The 16,863-nt window shown below is 49.2% G+C and overlaps 1 protein-coding gene across 3 annotated transcripts; it reads right to left on the bottom strand.

Moving 5' to 3' along the window:
* Window positions 1-539: 539 nt before the first annotated feature.
* On the bottom strand, window positions 540-16,648 carry tsc1a (TSC complex subunit 1a). Of its 3 annotated transcripts, none has more exons than XM_041042010.1 (22): window positions 16,568-16,648; window positions 15,517-15,646; window positions 15,310-15,413; window positions 15,077-15,229; window positions 13,897-14,041; window positions 13,392-13,546; window positions 12,248-12,321; window positions 11,595-11,674; window positions 10,892-10,965; window positions 10,217-10,328; window positions 9,769-9,860; window positions 9,611-9,680; window positions 8,919-9,229; window positions 7,638-7,786; window positions 7,024-7,094; window positions 5,869-6,035; window positions 4,197-4,379; window positions 4,009-4,119; window positions 3,259-3,381; window positions 2,578-2,765; window positions 2,162-2,296; window positions 540-1,784 (listed from the first exon to the last, which is right to left on the bottom strand). In XM_041042010.1, the coding sequence occupies exons 2-22, from the start codon at window positions 15,623-15,625 to the stop codon at window positions 1,283-1,285; spliced, it is 3,108 nt and encodes a 1,035-aa protein (XP_040897944.1). In that variant the 5' UTR covers window positions 15,626-15,646; window positions 16,568-16,648; the 3' UTR covers window positions 540-1,282. The 3 variants fall into 3 exon arrangements, with proteins under 3 accessions (XP_040897944.1, XP_040897942.1, XP_040897943.1); XM_041042008.1 differs by having other exon boundaries at window positions 11,595-11,809; XM_041042009.1 differs by having other exon boundaries at window positions 7,051-7,094; window positions 11,595-11,809; window positions 16,568-16,647.
* Window positions 16,649-16,863: the final 215 nt, after the last annotated feature.

Genomic DNA, 16,863 nt, shown 5'->3' on the forward strand with positions numbered 1-16,863 from the left:
GCGGCTTCAGACGAAGACGGAGTCCTGGTCTAAAGATCCGTCTCAGTTCAGAGACACGTCTTTTCCTGTGAATCCAACCTCAGAGTCTCACAGGTGATAAAACATGAGACGTACCTGCCGTTTCAGGAGTCGGTTACTAGGACGCACCGTCTTGTTGTTAGGGAAAAACGTCACCGGCGCGCGTGAGGGCGGGACTGGGGGCGTCTCCTAGCAACGCCGCAGAGATACATACATGTTTAAATAAAATCAATAGATTTTATATGAATTTCAGATTAATGTTCTGTAATCAGCCAAGTTTCAACATTCAAAAAACCTCAAAGTATTCATTATGGATTCTTATTACTAATGCGTTCATGCGTTCATGTGTTCATCATGTGAATGCTGCAACTTTAATTCATGTTTATACTGCCGGCTAACTAACACTGGATCACCGTTTATCAGTCCATCACACTGTGCTGTAACAATCCAAACAGCTCTCAGGCTGATGGATGGATCACAGCGACCGGCGCCTGACGTGAAGAAGCCCAGGACACTTCAGAGGTTTGAAAGTCTTTATTTTTAGTGTTCACAGTTTTAACATCCGTCTCTTGGAGCTGGCGACACTCAGGGAAACAGCTGCTGGCAACAAGCTCAGACGCAGAGCAACGTTCCTGAGGTGAATACAGCAACACTGCTGAGGAACAGTTGCTGTGCTGAGTTGCTGCCCAGCAGAAAGAAAAGCCAGTGACTCAGATCAGGACTGAGTCCGACTGTCAGCTTCATCACTCTGAAGCCGTCAGTTTATTCTGAATGGTTGAACATTTGGAAACGGCTCAGATGGACATCAGCATTCACGTCACATGACCTGGAAGCTGATGTGAACCATGTTTTCAAGGCTGAAACTCTTAAACAACAGAATTCCTGTTCCTCCCCTTGTTTTTTTTTGCACATTAATACGGTTTATTATTTTTCTCTTTGAGGGCGACTGAAGGTCCTGATGCGGCAAAGGCCCTGAGTGACGTCTGTTTCCCTGCTCTGCTGCTGAGTGACTCCATGAGCTGCAGTCGAAGCTCAGACGATGGAGAACGTGGTGGAGAACGATGAAACCTGACTGATGTGTTGATGTGAGGAAGGTTCGGTTTCCTGATGTTTCTTCATCTTGATCAGCGTTTCACCGTGGGTTTGATCCTCGGCTGCTGTTACGCCTCAGACAGATGTTTTTAAAGCTCAGACTGAACATGTGAGCAAACACAGGTGAACCTGCCCAGTCCCAGCTGGTCTGCTGCTGCCGCTCTCTGATCCATCAGTACTCTGGCAGTGTCTCGTCGTAGTCCATGATGCTCAGCTCGTGTCTCCTCTGTCTAACAGCGAGGGTCAGGTCTGCAAGGGGGGCAGGACCTGGAGCGGGGGCCGGAGGTTTAGAGGTAGGGAGGCTGGGAGCTGCAGTAGGCTCCGTCTCGGGGCTCCCTGAGAGGAGGGTGGTCTCCTCTGCCTCCTGACCCAGAGGAGGGCTCTCTGGCTGGGCCTCTTCGTCCTCCTGCTCCTCCTCTTCCTGTGGCTCCTCCTCTTCCTGGCTGTGATTGGTCGGTCCGAACAGCTGCCGCGCTCGCTGCTCCAAGAACGAGCCGACGGCAAGGGGGGAATCGATGGGGGACAGGGAGAGAGGGGAGGAGGAGCAGGAGGGGAGGTGCAGGGGGGAGGTGGAGAGAACCTCCACAGCTCCATTTACTATACTGACAGAGGAGGAGGGGCGGGGCCTGAGGTTCCCCTGAGCAGCAGGTGAGGTGACACTGCCACCATTTGGCCTGAGGGAGGGAAAGATGACATCACATGACATGACATCATCAGCTGTATCTTCTGATTGGTTGTTTTAGACTGTTCAAAGCATCACTCTTTTCTTAAACACAGAATAATAACATACAAATCCTACTCATCGATAAGAAAACACTTTGTTGACGTCAGTGCACTCAGGTGTGTTCCTGCTACAGCCTCAGGTGTGTCTGCTCTGACCGGCAGCTTATGGCTTTACATACACACTGAGTCCTGTTCAGCCAGGACGATCTCGTCAGTGTCATGTTTCCTCTCTTCCTTCTTACACGTGAACAAACGTGTCTGATATAAGACCAACAAACAAGCAGCTTATTTCCGAACACCTGCAGTGACATCACTCGGGCCGGGTTACCTGCCGCTGATGTCCTGAGGCTGGCTGAGCGTGTCCAGGTGGATCTGGCTGTACAGGTGCAGCATCTCGGTCTGCAGGTTCTGGACGACCCTCCTCAGGGCGACGCAGCGACTCTCGCAGGCCGACAGCTCAGCTCTGACACAAACACACACAGGTTTACTCTCAGCTGCTGTCACGCTGCGTTCACAGGACACACGGAGAGAAACGGAATCTTCAGCTCTTCTGACAGGAGCTGAATGATCTGAGGCAGTGATTGATCACCTCACCCTCTGAATCAATCGATCACCTGAGAGAATAATCGGTCGATTAACTGATAATGAAAACGAGGCTCAGTGGGAAAGCTGTTCGGCTGAGCCTGATCAATGACTCGTCATATTCAGCAGTTACACAGTGAGATACTGAACCATGACTCAGACCTGCTCTGGGCCTTGGTGTCCTCCAGAAGCTTCTTTTGATCCAGGATCAGCTGCTCTTTCTTGGCCAGCTGGTTCTCAAGTTCTGCTATCCTGTGATTGGCTGCCTCCAACTTCTGTCTCTGCTGGACCTCACTGTCTCTCAGACGCTGGTAGTCCTTACCCACACTGCACTGCAGCATGGACGCCTCCTGACCAACACACACACACAGATCACACAAACTGAGATGTGCACCGCTTTAAAAAGCTCAGGAGGTGTGTACAGGTACAGGTACAGGTACAGGTACAGGTACAGGTGTCAGGTTCATGTATGAAGAGTTTTACATGAGACACGAAAGATGTCAGAGTCTTTGAGGACGTCAGTACAGAGACAGGTAAGAGGGACAACGTCTTTGTTGTGTGTGCGTGAGTCCTTACAGTCCAGTGCTCGGCCTCCCCTCCCTCCAGCTGTTCGGTGTGTGTGTGCGTGTGCGTGTGTGTGTCCTTACAGTCCAGTGCTCGGCCTCCCCTCCCTCCAGCTGTTCGGTGTGTGTGTGTGTGTGTGTGTGTGTGTGCGTGTGTGCGTGTGTGCGTGTGTGTGTCCTTACAGTCCAGTGCTCGGCCTCCCCTCCCTCCAGCTGTTCGGTGTGTGTGTGTGTGTGTGTGTGTGTGTGTGTGTGCGTGTGTGCGTGTGCGTGTCCTTACAGTCCAGTGCTCGGCCTCCCCTCCCTCCAGCTGTTCGGTCAGAGCTCTGTTAGCTTCCCTCAGCAGGACGAGCTGCTGGTTCAGCAGGAAGATCTGCTGCTGCAGCTGCTCGCTGCTGCACAGCTGCACACACAGTGAAACACGATCAGTCAAACTACAGCTGCAACATATTCACGATCCTCCGGGGAGGGGGCGGGGGGGGCGGTGAGGCGTTACCAGGTCAGATGATACATATATCTCACCTGTAAGTTATGTCCATACCACTGCCTTACCTGTACGTACTGTCACATGCTGTATATCGTGCGCTTGCTGCGTTTGAACTTCTGGTTAGATGCTAAACTGCATTTCGTTAGCCTGTCCATGTACCTGAAAAACCTCCAGAGGGCGACGCCCACAGGGACCCTGATCAGCACAGGTGTAGAGCTTTGTTCACATGATCTTTGTTTTTAAGATGAAGAGCCAATCATCGCTAAAGCGTCTCTAACATGGAAGAAAACATTCCACCTTAAAAGCTGCTGAGTGAATGAAAGGATTTTTTCATCCTTCACTCTGTCACTGAGAGAAACAGGAAGCTGTCAGTGCCTCAGCACCGCTGGTGAATGAGTTAATGAACAGAGGACAATCAGCTGCTGATCACAAGGAAGCAGGAGGCAGAGCAACACAGCACACAGGAAATGATGCAATACGTTACCGCGGCACCTGTAATCTCTGAACGACACGCGTGTCCAGAATGATGAAACGTCTCCTCACCTTCAGCGACAGCTGGGTCAGCTGGCGCTCAGCGTTGTAAGCCTTGTTATTGGCTCTCTGAAGCTCCGCCTCCAGATCTCTCAGCCTGCTCTGACACTCCTGAAGCTCACTCTGCAACAGCCAATCACAGCACAGGTGGTTCTCAAACAGCCAATCACACGCGTACAAATACCTGTGTGCATACGTACCTGCAGTCTCTGGTTGTCCCTCTGCTCGTCCTGCTGTTGTAGCAGCAGTTGTTGGATGTGTGTGTGTAGCTGGTTGGTGTGTGTCTGTGTTTCCTGCTGCATTTGTGTGTATCGTCTTTGTTCTTCCTCCAGACTCAACTTCAGAGACCGAATCTCCTCGTCCTGAACGGACAGCTGGGCCTTCTGCAACACACACAACACACAGAAACACACACACACAGACACAGAAACACACACACACACACACACACACACACAGAAACACACACACACAGACACAGAAACACACACACACACACACACACACACACACACACACAACACACAGAAACACACACACACAGACACAGAAACACACACACAGAAACACACGCACAGAGACACACAACAAACACACAACACACACACACAGACACAGAAACACACACACACACACACAGAAACACACACACACAGACACAGAAACACACACACACACACACACAACACACACACACACAGAAACACACACACAACACACAGAAACACACACACACAGACACAGAAACACACACACACACACACACAACACACAGAAACACACACACACAGACACAGAAACACACACACACACACACAGAAACACACACACACAGACACAGAAACACACACACACAGACACAGAAACACACACACACACACACACAGAAGCACACACACACACACACAGAAACACACACACACAGACACAGAAACACACACACACACACACACAACACACACACACACAGAAACACACACACAACACACAGAAACACACACACACAGACACAGAAACACACACACACAACACACAGAAACACACACACACAGACACAGAAACACACACACACACACACACACAACACACAGAAACACACACACACAGACACAGAAACACACACACACACACACAGAAACACACAGAAACACACACACACAGACACAGAAACACACACACACAGACACAGAAACACACACACACACACACACAGAAACACACACACACACACACACAGAAGCACACACACACACACACAGAAACACACACACACAGACACAGAAACACACACACACAACACACAGAAACACACACACACAGACACACACAACACACAGAAACACACACACACAGACACAGAAACACACACACACACACACAGAAACACACACACACAGACACAGAAACACACACACACAGACACAGAAACACACACACACACACACACAGAAGCACACACACACACACACAGAAACACACACACACAGACACAGAAACACACACACACACACACACAACACACACACACACAGAAACACACACACAACACACAGAAACACACACACACAGACACAGAAACACACACACACACACACAGAAACACACACACACACACAGAAACACACACACAGACACACAACACACACACACATATCCAGTTAATTGTGTAGAAAAGTGTGTTTTTAGGTCAGAGCAGGTTTATACAGTGTCGCTATGACAACTGTGAATGATTCCATGGCAACATGATGCTGGATAGTAAAGAAAAGAAACACAATCGAACAAACAGAAGAGAAGAAGGAAAGAAAAGAAAGAAACAACGAGGGAACGACAGACATGAAAGAAAAGGAAGGAAGAGCAGACTGCATGTGTTACCATGGCGACGCTGTGCTCCTCCAGCGCAGTGGCGTTGATGACTCTCCGCAGCAGACGGCGGTTTCTGACGGCGTGTTGCTGCCGTTTGAAACGTTCGTACTGAAGCTGACTGTGGATCAGCAACAGCTGACTCCTGACAGACTGAAGCTCCTCCCCCAGACCCGGGCCTAACACATCACACATACACACAACAGATACACAACACAATAAACACACAACAAATGTACACAACAAGCACACAATGAAAACAGCCGTGAACACACACACACAGAGGCCGCGGCCTGTGTCTCAGTCCATCAGAGACACAGGACACGAGCTTATTCTGACGTTAGTGCACAGGAGAAGAACTCGACTGTCTCACTGTGTTTTTACTGTGTTTCTGTTTCATGGTTTATGCTGAGTCCTCCTGTGGGACAGCGATGAACCGAACTGACTGCTGGGATGTTGGAGAGCGGACCGCAGAGATGCTGTGAGCTGACCACACACCAGGAAACGCCAACACATGCCGATGGATGGACGAGCAGGTCAGCTCAGACTGGTTAGTCTGGTTAGTGGAGTGTATCAGTTAAGCAGCCGTGTGAAGCGAGCGAGCGAGCGCCCGGACGGCAGCAGAACCCTGGAGAACACCGGAGAACGCGCCGCGTGTGCATAACAAACCTGACTGTGTGTAGCCTGGAAGTCAGCCATTACCATTAAAAATGGTGACAGCGCCACCTACAGTCAGATTTGTACCAACTTTGTTCTGACAGTTCTGAATTTGAACAAACTGGAAACATAATCAGTGCAGACAGCAGGAGGCCTGTGACAGAGCAGGTGAACCACTGGCTGTAAGATGAAGCTCATCTGTGTATACAGGTGTGTCTGCAGGTGTGTCTGCAGGTGTGCAAACAGGTGTGTGTGCAGGTGTGTCTGCAGGTGTTAGTACAGGTGTGTCTGCAGGTATGTCTGCAAGTGTGTGTACAGGTGTGTGTACAGGTGTGTCTGCAGGTGTGTCTGCAGGTGTGTCTGTAGGTGTGTGTACAGGTGTGTCTGCAGGTGTGTCTGCAGGTGTGTGTACAGGTGTGTCTGCAGGTGTGTGTACAGGTGTGTCTGCAGGTGTGTCCCCTCTACCTTATAAATCAGGTTAATTATATTAATGAGGTGAGTTTTAGGTACCTTTGGTTTTCATGCTCTGCTGTTTACCTCCAAAATGACTCCGATCCACTGACTTATTCACTGCTGACAACCTGCAAGACACACACACACACACACACACACACACACACACACACACAGACACACAGACACACATCATACATCTGTACATGAGTCACTGACGTACAAACTGTCCTCTCAGCCTCCGTGTTGACTCACAGACATGTCGCGACACATGTTCAGTGATACTGTATTATAGACGGTCATGTTTAACAGGCTACACGCAGACTAGCGCACTCATGAGGCCAGAAGCTGAAGTGCTGAGTGGGTAAAAGACGTGGGGAGAATTTGTCGGTCTCTGAGCTCTGTCCCAGATTTTACCCAAACACTCCTCCACGAGAAACAAGAAACACAAGATTAAAAAGTTGCTCCAGAAGTTGCTGGTTGCAGCAGCGAAGGTCTCCGTCCTGCTCTGTCCCTTACTGTCCAACCTGGACCTCGTCAGACTCTGACTCTGCTCTGAATCGGTTTCTCTCTGGAGGCATCGCTGCACTGAAACTGTGCTGCTTTGGGTTTAACGTGGAAACACTCGTGGAGCTGCAGAAGCTCAGAGCTCCGCCTCTTTGGTGTCTCACCTCCTGGTGAGGCGTTCGTGGGCGTCGTGTCCGTGGACAATCAGCTGGTCCAGAACCTCCAGAGGGGAGACGGAGGTCTGATCCTCCTCCCTGTCCTCCCCCTCCACTCCTCCTCCCACTCCTTTCTCTCTTGCTCTCTCTAGCACCTCCTGCAGGACAGAACAAGCCACAACAGGACCAGGACACACTGATCAATGATAAAGGCAAAGATTAGTTGCAGCTTATTTTCAATTTGATGGATCTATTTTTGTTTGTTTCTTTTTCTAGTAAAAATAAATATTTATAAATATTTAAGCTGATTGCATTTGCTGTTATAACTGAAAAGGCTCCTCATAAGTTAGAACAACAGTTTTAGGAGAGTTTGAAAAGTCTGAATATTACGAGAATAAATCTGTGAGTGCTTAAAGTCTGAGACCAAAACTGAGAAAAATACGAGTTCTGTGGTTTTCTGAGGAAAAATGAATGATATCCTGTGATATCCTGTGATACTCTGTGATACTCTGTGATATCCTGTGATACTCTGTGATATCCTGTGATACTCTGTGATACTCTGTGATATCCTGTGATACTCTGTGATATCCTGTGATACTCTGTGATACCCTGTGATACCCTGTGATATCCTGTGATACTCTGTGATATCCTGTGATACTCTGTGATACCCTGTGATACCCTGTGATATCCTGTGATACTCTGTGATATCCTGTGATACTCTGTGATACCCTGTGATACCCTGTGATATCCTGTGATACTCTGTGATATCCTGTGATACTCTGTGATATCCTGTGATACTCTGTGATACCCTGTGATACCCTGTGATATCCTGTGATACTCTGTGATATCCTGTGATACCCTGTGATACCCTGTGATATCCTGTGATACTCTGTGATATCCTGTGATACTCTGTGATACCCTGTGATACCCTGTGATACTCTGTGATACTCTGTGATACCCTGTGATACCCTGTGATATCCTGTGATACTCTGTGATATCCTGTGATACTCTGTGATACTCTGTGATATCCTGTGATACTCTGTGATACCCTGTGATATCATGTGATACTCTGTGATACCCTTTGATACTCTGTGATATCCTGTGATACTCTGTGATACTCTGTGATATCCTGTGCTACACTCTGTGGGAGCTGTGCTCCGGCTGACCGGCCCGTGGTTCTGGATGCAGGTTTATCCCTTTTTGTTTCGTTCGTGTTGAAACTCTTTGAGTTGAAGCTCTGACGTAAGCACAGACTCAGCCTGAGATCCAGCTCAGTCTAATTCACTTTACCTGTGTCTTCCTCCCGATGAAGAGGGTGGCGGCTCGAGGCAGAGCCAGCTCAAACAGGGGTTCATATGGAGGGGCGGGACTTTGATCGGAGTGGGAGGGGCCAAACAGGGCAGGGTCTCCCTCCTCTGATCTGTGGGTGGAGGTGGTGGAGGGGTGAGGGGGGGTGAAGCAGAGTGAGATGGAGGAGGGAGGACGGGTGAGAGATGAACCTGAGGACAACTCGTCCCTGTTGGGGGTGGAGGTGAAGAGGACGGGCTGTGAGGAGATGGAGGAGGAGGAGCGGACAGGCTGGGACTCCTCCGATCTGACCTCTGGAGACAGACAGAGAGGGACAGTAAGAAAATAAATGACAAGTGGACTTTGTCCATTTCCAGTCTACATCCAGACGTCTGCCCATCGGCGTCAGTGATGGATTCACTGCCCACAGACCTGGAGGCACGACACCGTCACATGGGTCAAACTAAAACTCTGGGTCTCTCCGTCAGCATCAGAGACCAGATCAGGGTCCAGTCCTGTGAGTCCAGACCAGAGACCTGAGGCTGCGGTGGACACGGCCTCAGCTGAACCAGCTGAAGGCTGGAAAACCGGAGCCTGGTCTGATGGATCTGGATTTCTGCTGAGCTGCAGATGGCTCAGGATCCACGGACCCAACCTGCTCGTGCCAACAGTCCAGGGTCTGAGTGATCAGTCACCTTCACTGCTGCTGCTGATGACATCACTCTGGCCTCTCTCCTCCAGCTCTGTGATTGGCTGCTGCTTCACCTGTGAGTACAAAGACAGAGTCCTTCACAATAAAAGCCTTCCACCGCAGAGCACAGAGGTCAGAGTCTTCATGTGATGTCGATCTCACCTGGTTGTTGTTGTCAGGAGGTACGCCTCCATCGTACTTCTCTTCAGTCAGTGGTGTTACAGGGACGGAGGCTGCTGAGGGACATTTCACACCTGGTAAAACAAATGGGTTTCAGGTGCACAGTCCAAATTTGTCTCTTCCAGACAGTGACAGTGACCAGCAGGGACAGAGGACAGCTTTTACAGCAGGAGTTAAACCTGAATCCTTTCAGGTGGTTTTACGTGCCGTTTGTTTTTCTGTAAGTGCTGCCCTCGTCCAACCAGCAAACGACCTGTCCCTGACAGTGTCAGGACTGAGGGGCGTTCACTGCCGGCACAGATTTCATCCATCGCTCTTTTATCTGAAAATTACATTTACAAACTTCAACCCTGTCTAATGTGTGTGTGGGTGTGGTCGCAGGACATTTCCAGTGTACATATATATATATGTCTGTGTGTGTGTGTCTCACCTGAGATAGAGGTGGTTCTGCTCAGGGGATGGGCGGAGCCTGTAGCAGCAGGTTCAGGTGGGGGCGTGGACAAACCACAGTGAGACGACGGGCTCCATGTGACGTCCTCAGCCTGAGCACAGAAACACTGGTGTCATTGGAGATGATCCGGGTCTGATCAGAATCGATCGCGTTCACAAGGCTCCACACCGATCATGGAATAAATGATCAGTGTTTTAAAAGTTCAGCGTGAACCGTAGATATTTCACGCTCTGCAGCCCGGAACCTCTGAAGACATCAGCCGGAGGAACGTCCCGGTCAGCTGAACCGGACCCTCACAGCTCGCTGGTACTGAGTCCCTGCAACGTCCCACTGAGCAGATCACTGTCAGAGAATTCATGCTCTGCAGGCTCCACCCCTCACCTGTACCACAGTATTTCCTGAGTATTTCGCGCAGGTGAGAACACGTCTTCAAAAGAGTGAAAAGGAAACTGTCCGGACCCGGTTCTCCGGACCTGGTTCTCATGAAGTCACTAAGGTTTAGAGGTTCACATGATTCCTGTGTGATTACACTGAACAGATCAGTGTCTTGTTCATGTGAAGCTGTTTGTAACATTAATTTAGAACATGAATGGATCTAATGCTCATTAATAAAGAAGCAGGTGGTGCTCAGTGTGTGGGACGAGGCTGATTTACCTGAGAGCAGGACGTGTTGAACGTCAGCTGGGGCAGAGTCAGACATCCAGACAGCAAAGGACGGACCGAACTTCCTGTCAACACATTACAAATCATACAGAATCCATTATCTTCATAAAATCCCATTACAAACACCATCCATCCACCCATTCACTCATCCACCCATCCATCAATCCATCCACCCATTCACTCATCCACTCATCCATCCATCCATCCACCCATTCACTCATCCATCAATCCATCCACCCATTCACTCATCCACTCATCCATCAATCCATCCACCCATTCACTCATCCACCCATCCATCCATCCACCCATTCACTCATCCACCCATCCATCAATCCATCCACCCATTCACTCATCCACCCATCCATCCACCCATTCACTCATCCACCCATCCATCCATCCATCCACCCATTCACTCATCCACCCATCCATCAATCCATCCACCCATTCACTCATCCACTCATCCATCCATCCACCCATCCATCAATCCATCCACCCATTCACTCATCCACCCATCCATCAATCCATCCACCCATCCACTCATCCATCAATCCATCCACCCATCCACTCATCCATCCATCCATCCACCCATCCACCCATCCATCAATCCATCCACCCATTCACTCATCCACCCATCCACCCATCCATCAATCCATCCATCCATGATGTCCACCTCTTCACCTTTAATCCCACTGACCTGAGCTGCTGACGGTCTCTGTGCTGTGAGGGCTGCTGGTCACGTCCAGGACAGGCTGAGGGAAGGACTGTGGGGGAGGTCTGGGTGAGGAAGAGGAGGAAGAAGGGGGGTCTCTCAGGGAGGAGTAAATGTCCTCCTCACAGGAAGACTCCAGAGGGTCCAGAGACACTCTGGAGCACTCTATCACAATGTCATGGACTTCGTAACACCTCCACCTGAGACAGGACGTTTTGGTTATTCCACTGATTTTTGCATAACATCAGAAACATCATGTGTTTTGCGTGTCTCTCGTTCCACCTGTCATTTATTTTGACAGTCTGTGTTTTTTTAAGTCAGTTTAGTAGCTGTTCCGGAGCTTTCACTCGTCCTCAGTAGACACAGCTACTCCACTGTTCTGACCACTTTAAGAACTTCAGTTTCAGTCCTGACCTCAGAGACATGCAGGAACATGTGATATGGTCAAAAGCTCCAGAACAGCTACTCAATGGACCTTACGGTCAAACAGTTTGCTTTGATGACGCCCAAATATGTCAAGCACGAGCTGTGAACCCCAGCTTTCTGCTGTCTGTGTGAGTGAAAGGAAACCAACTGAAGCTACATTAGCGAGCCGCTAACCCAGAGCAGCTAGGTTATGTCTCTCGACTGTCACTGACCTGGAAGGGTCCAGCTCATAGTCCTGAGTCCCTGTGACCAGCTCAGGATGAACCCTGACCTGTTCCAACATGGGCTGAGAGACAAAGACAGACAGAGAGGACATCAGTGAGCAGAGTTTCTCCCTTCAGTCTAAACCAGTGGTTGTCAAACTGGGAGCGGAGCCCCCTGGGGGGGACACAGAGCCACAGCACAGGGGTGTGTGGATGACCAGGGGGAAACATGGAGTGAAACTAAGCTGGATGAATCGGATTCATGTGGAGAAAATAAAAATAAATAAACATAAGTGTTTGTTGATGCTGACGTTTATTTCAGCAAAATCCAACACAGGTTTCCTGAGTCGCTGCTCTTATCACTGTTAATGATTAATACACCGGGTGGTGGTGGTGGGGGGGGTGAACTTTATTCTGGCTTCTGAAGGGGGGCGTGTACCAACAGCCTGGGAACCTTTGGTCTAAACGAAGCAAAGCAGCTGACAACCTCTGCTGGAGTCTTTCAGCTTCAGCTCCTGTTATCTGAGAAAAGCAGCAGCTGCTATTTACAGCAGCTATTTCTGTGTGTGTGTGTGTCAGGCCGACTCTGGCAGCAGCACTGGAAACCAGTCCAGCAGTTGCTCAGGTCTGCGGCTGCTGAGCTTCCCACTGCCACCGTTCATCAGTGATCAGTCATCATTCACAGTCACAGCCGTGCTTCTGTTCTTCCATGTTTTAGAGCGACACTTCATTGGTCTGGTTTACAGCTTTGGTGGCTGTAAACTAAAGTCTGGTGTTACCACTGACTCAGTGAATCAGCTGTGAGCTACTGTTTTTATCCTGTATCTGTGTCCCTTCAGTCCAACTGTCCCAGTGACAGCAGCTGAACCAGCTGTGATCAGCTCCTGTCTGCAGTGAACCATGGATGGACAGACTCCTCTCACTGGATCACTGTGACACTGAAGGAAGCTTAAAAACAGCAGGATTCTGAATGAAGTTCTGCAGCTATCAGGAGGTCGTTCTCTCTCAGGCTCAATCATCCAAAGGATTTTAGAAATATGAAGAAAATGTAATAATGACAGAAATACAGTTTGTCTGCTGTGTCCTGGCCGCTGGCCAGTGGTCTCTGCTGAACTTTGTTGGTCTATACTGGTTTCTGCTGGTCTGCACTGACCTTGACGATCTCCTGGAAGGTGTCCAGGTTCTCCTTCATGCTGTAGTGGAGCCTCAGGTAGGAGATGAAGTTACAGGGGAACATCCCGTACAGACGGTGGAACAGAGAGTACACACCTGCGTGGAGGTGGACTAGGTGGACAACAGGTACATGACCTGCAGGAGACAACAACCAGCCAGTCAGAACGCCCCACTGACTGCACGGACCAATCAGAACACAGGAGGATTCTCATGTTTCTGATCGAGAGCAAAATCTAAAACATCAGATGAGTGTTGTTCAAACACTAAACAGTTTTACTGTACATCAACACATGCAAACACATGTGACCTGACAACTGATTTCCTCAGTTCATTCATGTCATGTTTGGTCTGAGAGGTCTCAGAGCCGCAGAGGGCAGATTTAAACATCAAAGACCCAACTTCAGTGCTGGCTCTGTGTGTGTGTGTGTGTGTGTATGTGTGTGTGTCTGTGTGTGTGTGTGTGTGTGTGTGTGTGTGTGTGTTACCGGGGTTTCTGTAGCTCCAGGACGCAAGGCGTCCGAACACGTCAAAGAAGTCGTAGATGTGTTGCTTCCCAGCTTGAGGGATCATGGGTAACAGAGTGATGAGGACCAGGACTGCGCTGATCAGGACCACCACATCACCGTCCGTCTGAGGAAACACAACCACAACACAATACACAGCTGTACAGTGTCAGCTGCTCACAGGCAGAGAAATGACTGGGACTGTTCTGCTGCAGGAACCTGGGGTTTACAGCCTGAGGGGAAATTTATCAGCCCACATCCCACAGGATGAGGAAGAGGAAGAGCTGCTGATGAAGAGCTGCTGATGAAGAGCTGCTGATGAAGAGCTGCTGATGAGGAGCAGCCGATGAAGAGCTCGATCAGTGTAGTTGGATCTTGAAAAGCTGTTACTGTAACACATATACCTGGATGAAGCTTTGAGCTGCAGCTGTTTCTATGACCGCAGACAAACTGGTGAACGTCTTAAAGCACCATGTGTAACCTCCACCACCTCCATAATGAAGCATGGAGGTGGTGGTGCCATGGTATGGGGGTGTTCTGCAGGTGACAGAGTAGGAGATTTGTCTGAAGTAAAGCTTATCATGAGGAAAGAACTGCACCACTCCGTCCTCCAGCATCATGCAGTTCCATCTGGACGGAGACTTGTGGGTCAAACGTTTGTTTTGCAGCAAGATAACGACCCTCAGCGTTCCTCCACGCTCTGTCGGGATTACCCACACAAGACAGAGGAGGAAGGTGTTCTTCAAAAGATGCTTTGGCCCCTCAGTCTCCAGACCTCTCTCTCAACTGAGCTTGTGTGGGAAGAACTGGATCGATGAGTCAGAAAACTGAATCAGCAGTCTCTCACTGATGAACTGAAGGAAGCACAGACCTTAAAAAACGAGCGCCTCGTTTGTGCCGTGCTGCTGTTAGAGCCAGAGGAGGTTACTCTGCAGAGAGGAAGCCTCAGCGAGAAAAACCCAAACACCGGATCATTACAGCAGCAACGTGTTCTGATGTACGTTCAGTACAACAGAGAAACCAGGATTTGTTTTAGGATAAATCTGATCTTGTTCCAAACCTTTGGCCTGTACTGTGTGTGTGTGTGTGTGTGTGTGTGTGTGTGTGTGTGTGACCATGCAGACCAGTTAACATCAGTATGAGTTAGCATCAGCCTTGTTACCTTCAGGCAGCGCAGCAGGGACGGCAGCAGGGCTGAGCGGCTGATATGATGAACCCATGGAGGCTGTTTCCGGATCAGGTGACCCAGCAGGGTGAGACCAGCCAGTCTGGTCCCTGGTCTGTTCAGAGACTCATTCAGCTTCTCCAGCAGGGGCTGGTGGATGTTTAAAATAACCAGAACTGTTAGCTGCAGGAAGATAAACTCACCTGCACAGTGTGAGAGACGGTGCTCACCTTGTGATGAGGCTCTCTGATGGAGGACAGGAGGAGCACGGCCTGAGAGGACGAAGAGTCCAGATAATACTCCACCAGAGAGGACAGGACGGCACCTCCTCTGTCTGAGATGGTAGAGACAGGTAGAGACAGGCACGGGGGGGAAGTAACAGGAAGTAAACGAGGACCTGTTGAACCTTTACTCAAACACTCTGCAGGTGGACTCACCTGTACTCAGCTGCTGGTTGACTGCCGCTCTAACTTGCTCCACCTCTTGCAGCTCTGAACTGTCCAATGAGAGCAGGAGCTCACTGATACTCACCTGCTCCCTGGACATGGTGAACACCTGAGAGAGCACCTGTGATAAGACAGGGGGCGGGGTCAAACTGTTGCTATGGATGACATCATGTGTCACAACTGAACTTCCTCACTATGTCCACAGTGATAAGTGTTTGACAGGTGACAGGTGAGTGTGAGAGAATGAGAAAACATCCATCGATACACAGGAGGACAGACAGGTGGTATAACAGTCATTATTAATATGGTTTGGTTTGGTTTGTATTATTTTATTATCATATGTGTCTTTGCCATTTTACTCATAACAACACTGATAAAAACATTTCTGATCCGAGCGTGTGGAGTCACAGTAAATACTGATGAGATGATCCTCCCGCTCGTTTCCAGACTTTAGACACAAAGTTAAACATCTGTTCCAGTTTTTAATCGTCTGATAAGCAGAGTTTTTCAGAGTTTAGTCGCATTATTTCAAATCTTCAGCGGCCAGAGGACCATGAGCAGCTGTGACTGAGGTGAATCAGATGAACATCTGGCTCAGAAAACATCTGTTTGACCTGTCTGTCACGTGACTCCGCCTCCGCACAAACTTCAATTAAAACTTTAATTAATAAAACGTCTCTTAGTGTAAAACTGATAAACATGAGACAAAACGTTTACTGTCTCTGACGTCACCGACGTTATGTAATGAGAGTCTGTGACGTCACTGTGAGACCATTTCCATGTGCTGAGGCTAACCGTTAGCATCACGACCACTTCCTGCTCAGACTCATACTTTAAATCAGCTAACTCACTACTAAGCTAACATGCTAACAGCTCAGTGCTACGCTCACATGCAAACAGTGTGCAGTGTGTTAGCTAACAGAGGCTCTGACCGCGGTTTCTTCCTGTCCCGCGATTGTTGCATAATTTCCGGTGAATTCGCGGCTTATTAGCGCAAAAACAAACTTTAAAACAAAGTTTAAGGTCAGAAAAACCGTGTTACCTTCAGACCTGTTGATCCGATCAGGGCGCAGCCATGTTGAGCAACACGAAGCCCCGCCCCCTGCAGTAAACTGACACCTGCACCTGTCAATCAACGTCAAGACGCGTTCACGGTGGGAAAAAGGAGCTTCAACTGAGAGAGGAGAAAAGATTCACGTGCGTCGTCACTGATAAAGTAGCATTTACCACGTGTGACGTTATTTATTCGTGAATTTACAAAGTAAATTACGTCGTTTTTTTCCTGGATATATTTTAGTAGAGTGTTTTGTTCTGCTGTTTGGGATCTGCTTCAACATC

Source organism: Toxotes jaculatrix, chromosome 7 (assembly GCF_017976425.1).
Source record: "Toxotes jaculatrix isolate fToxJac2 chromosome 7, fToxJac2.pri, whole genome shotgun sequence".
Lineage (NCBI taxonomy): Eukaryota > Metazoa > Chordata > Actinopteri > Toxotidae > Toxotes > Toxotes jaculatrix.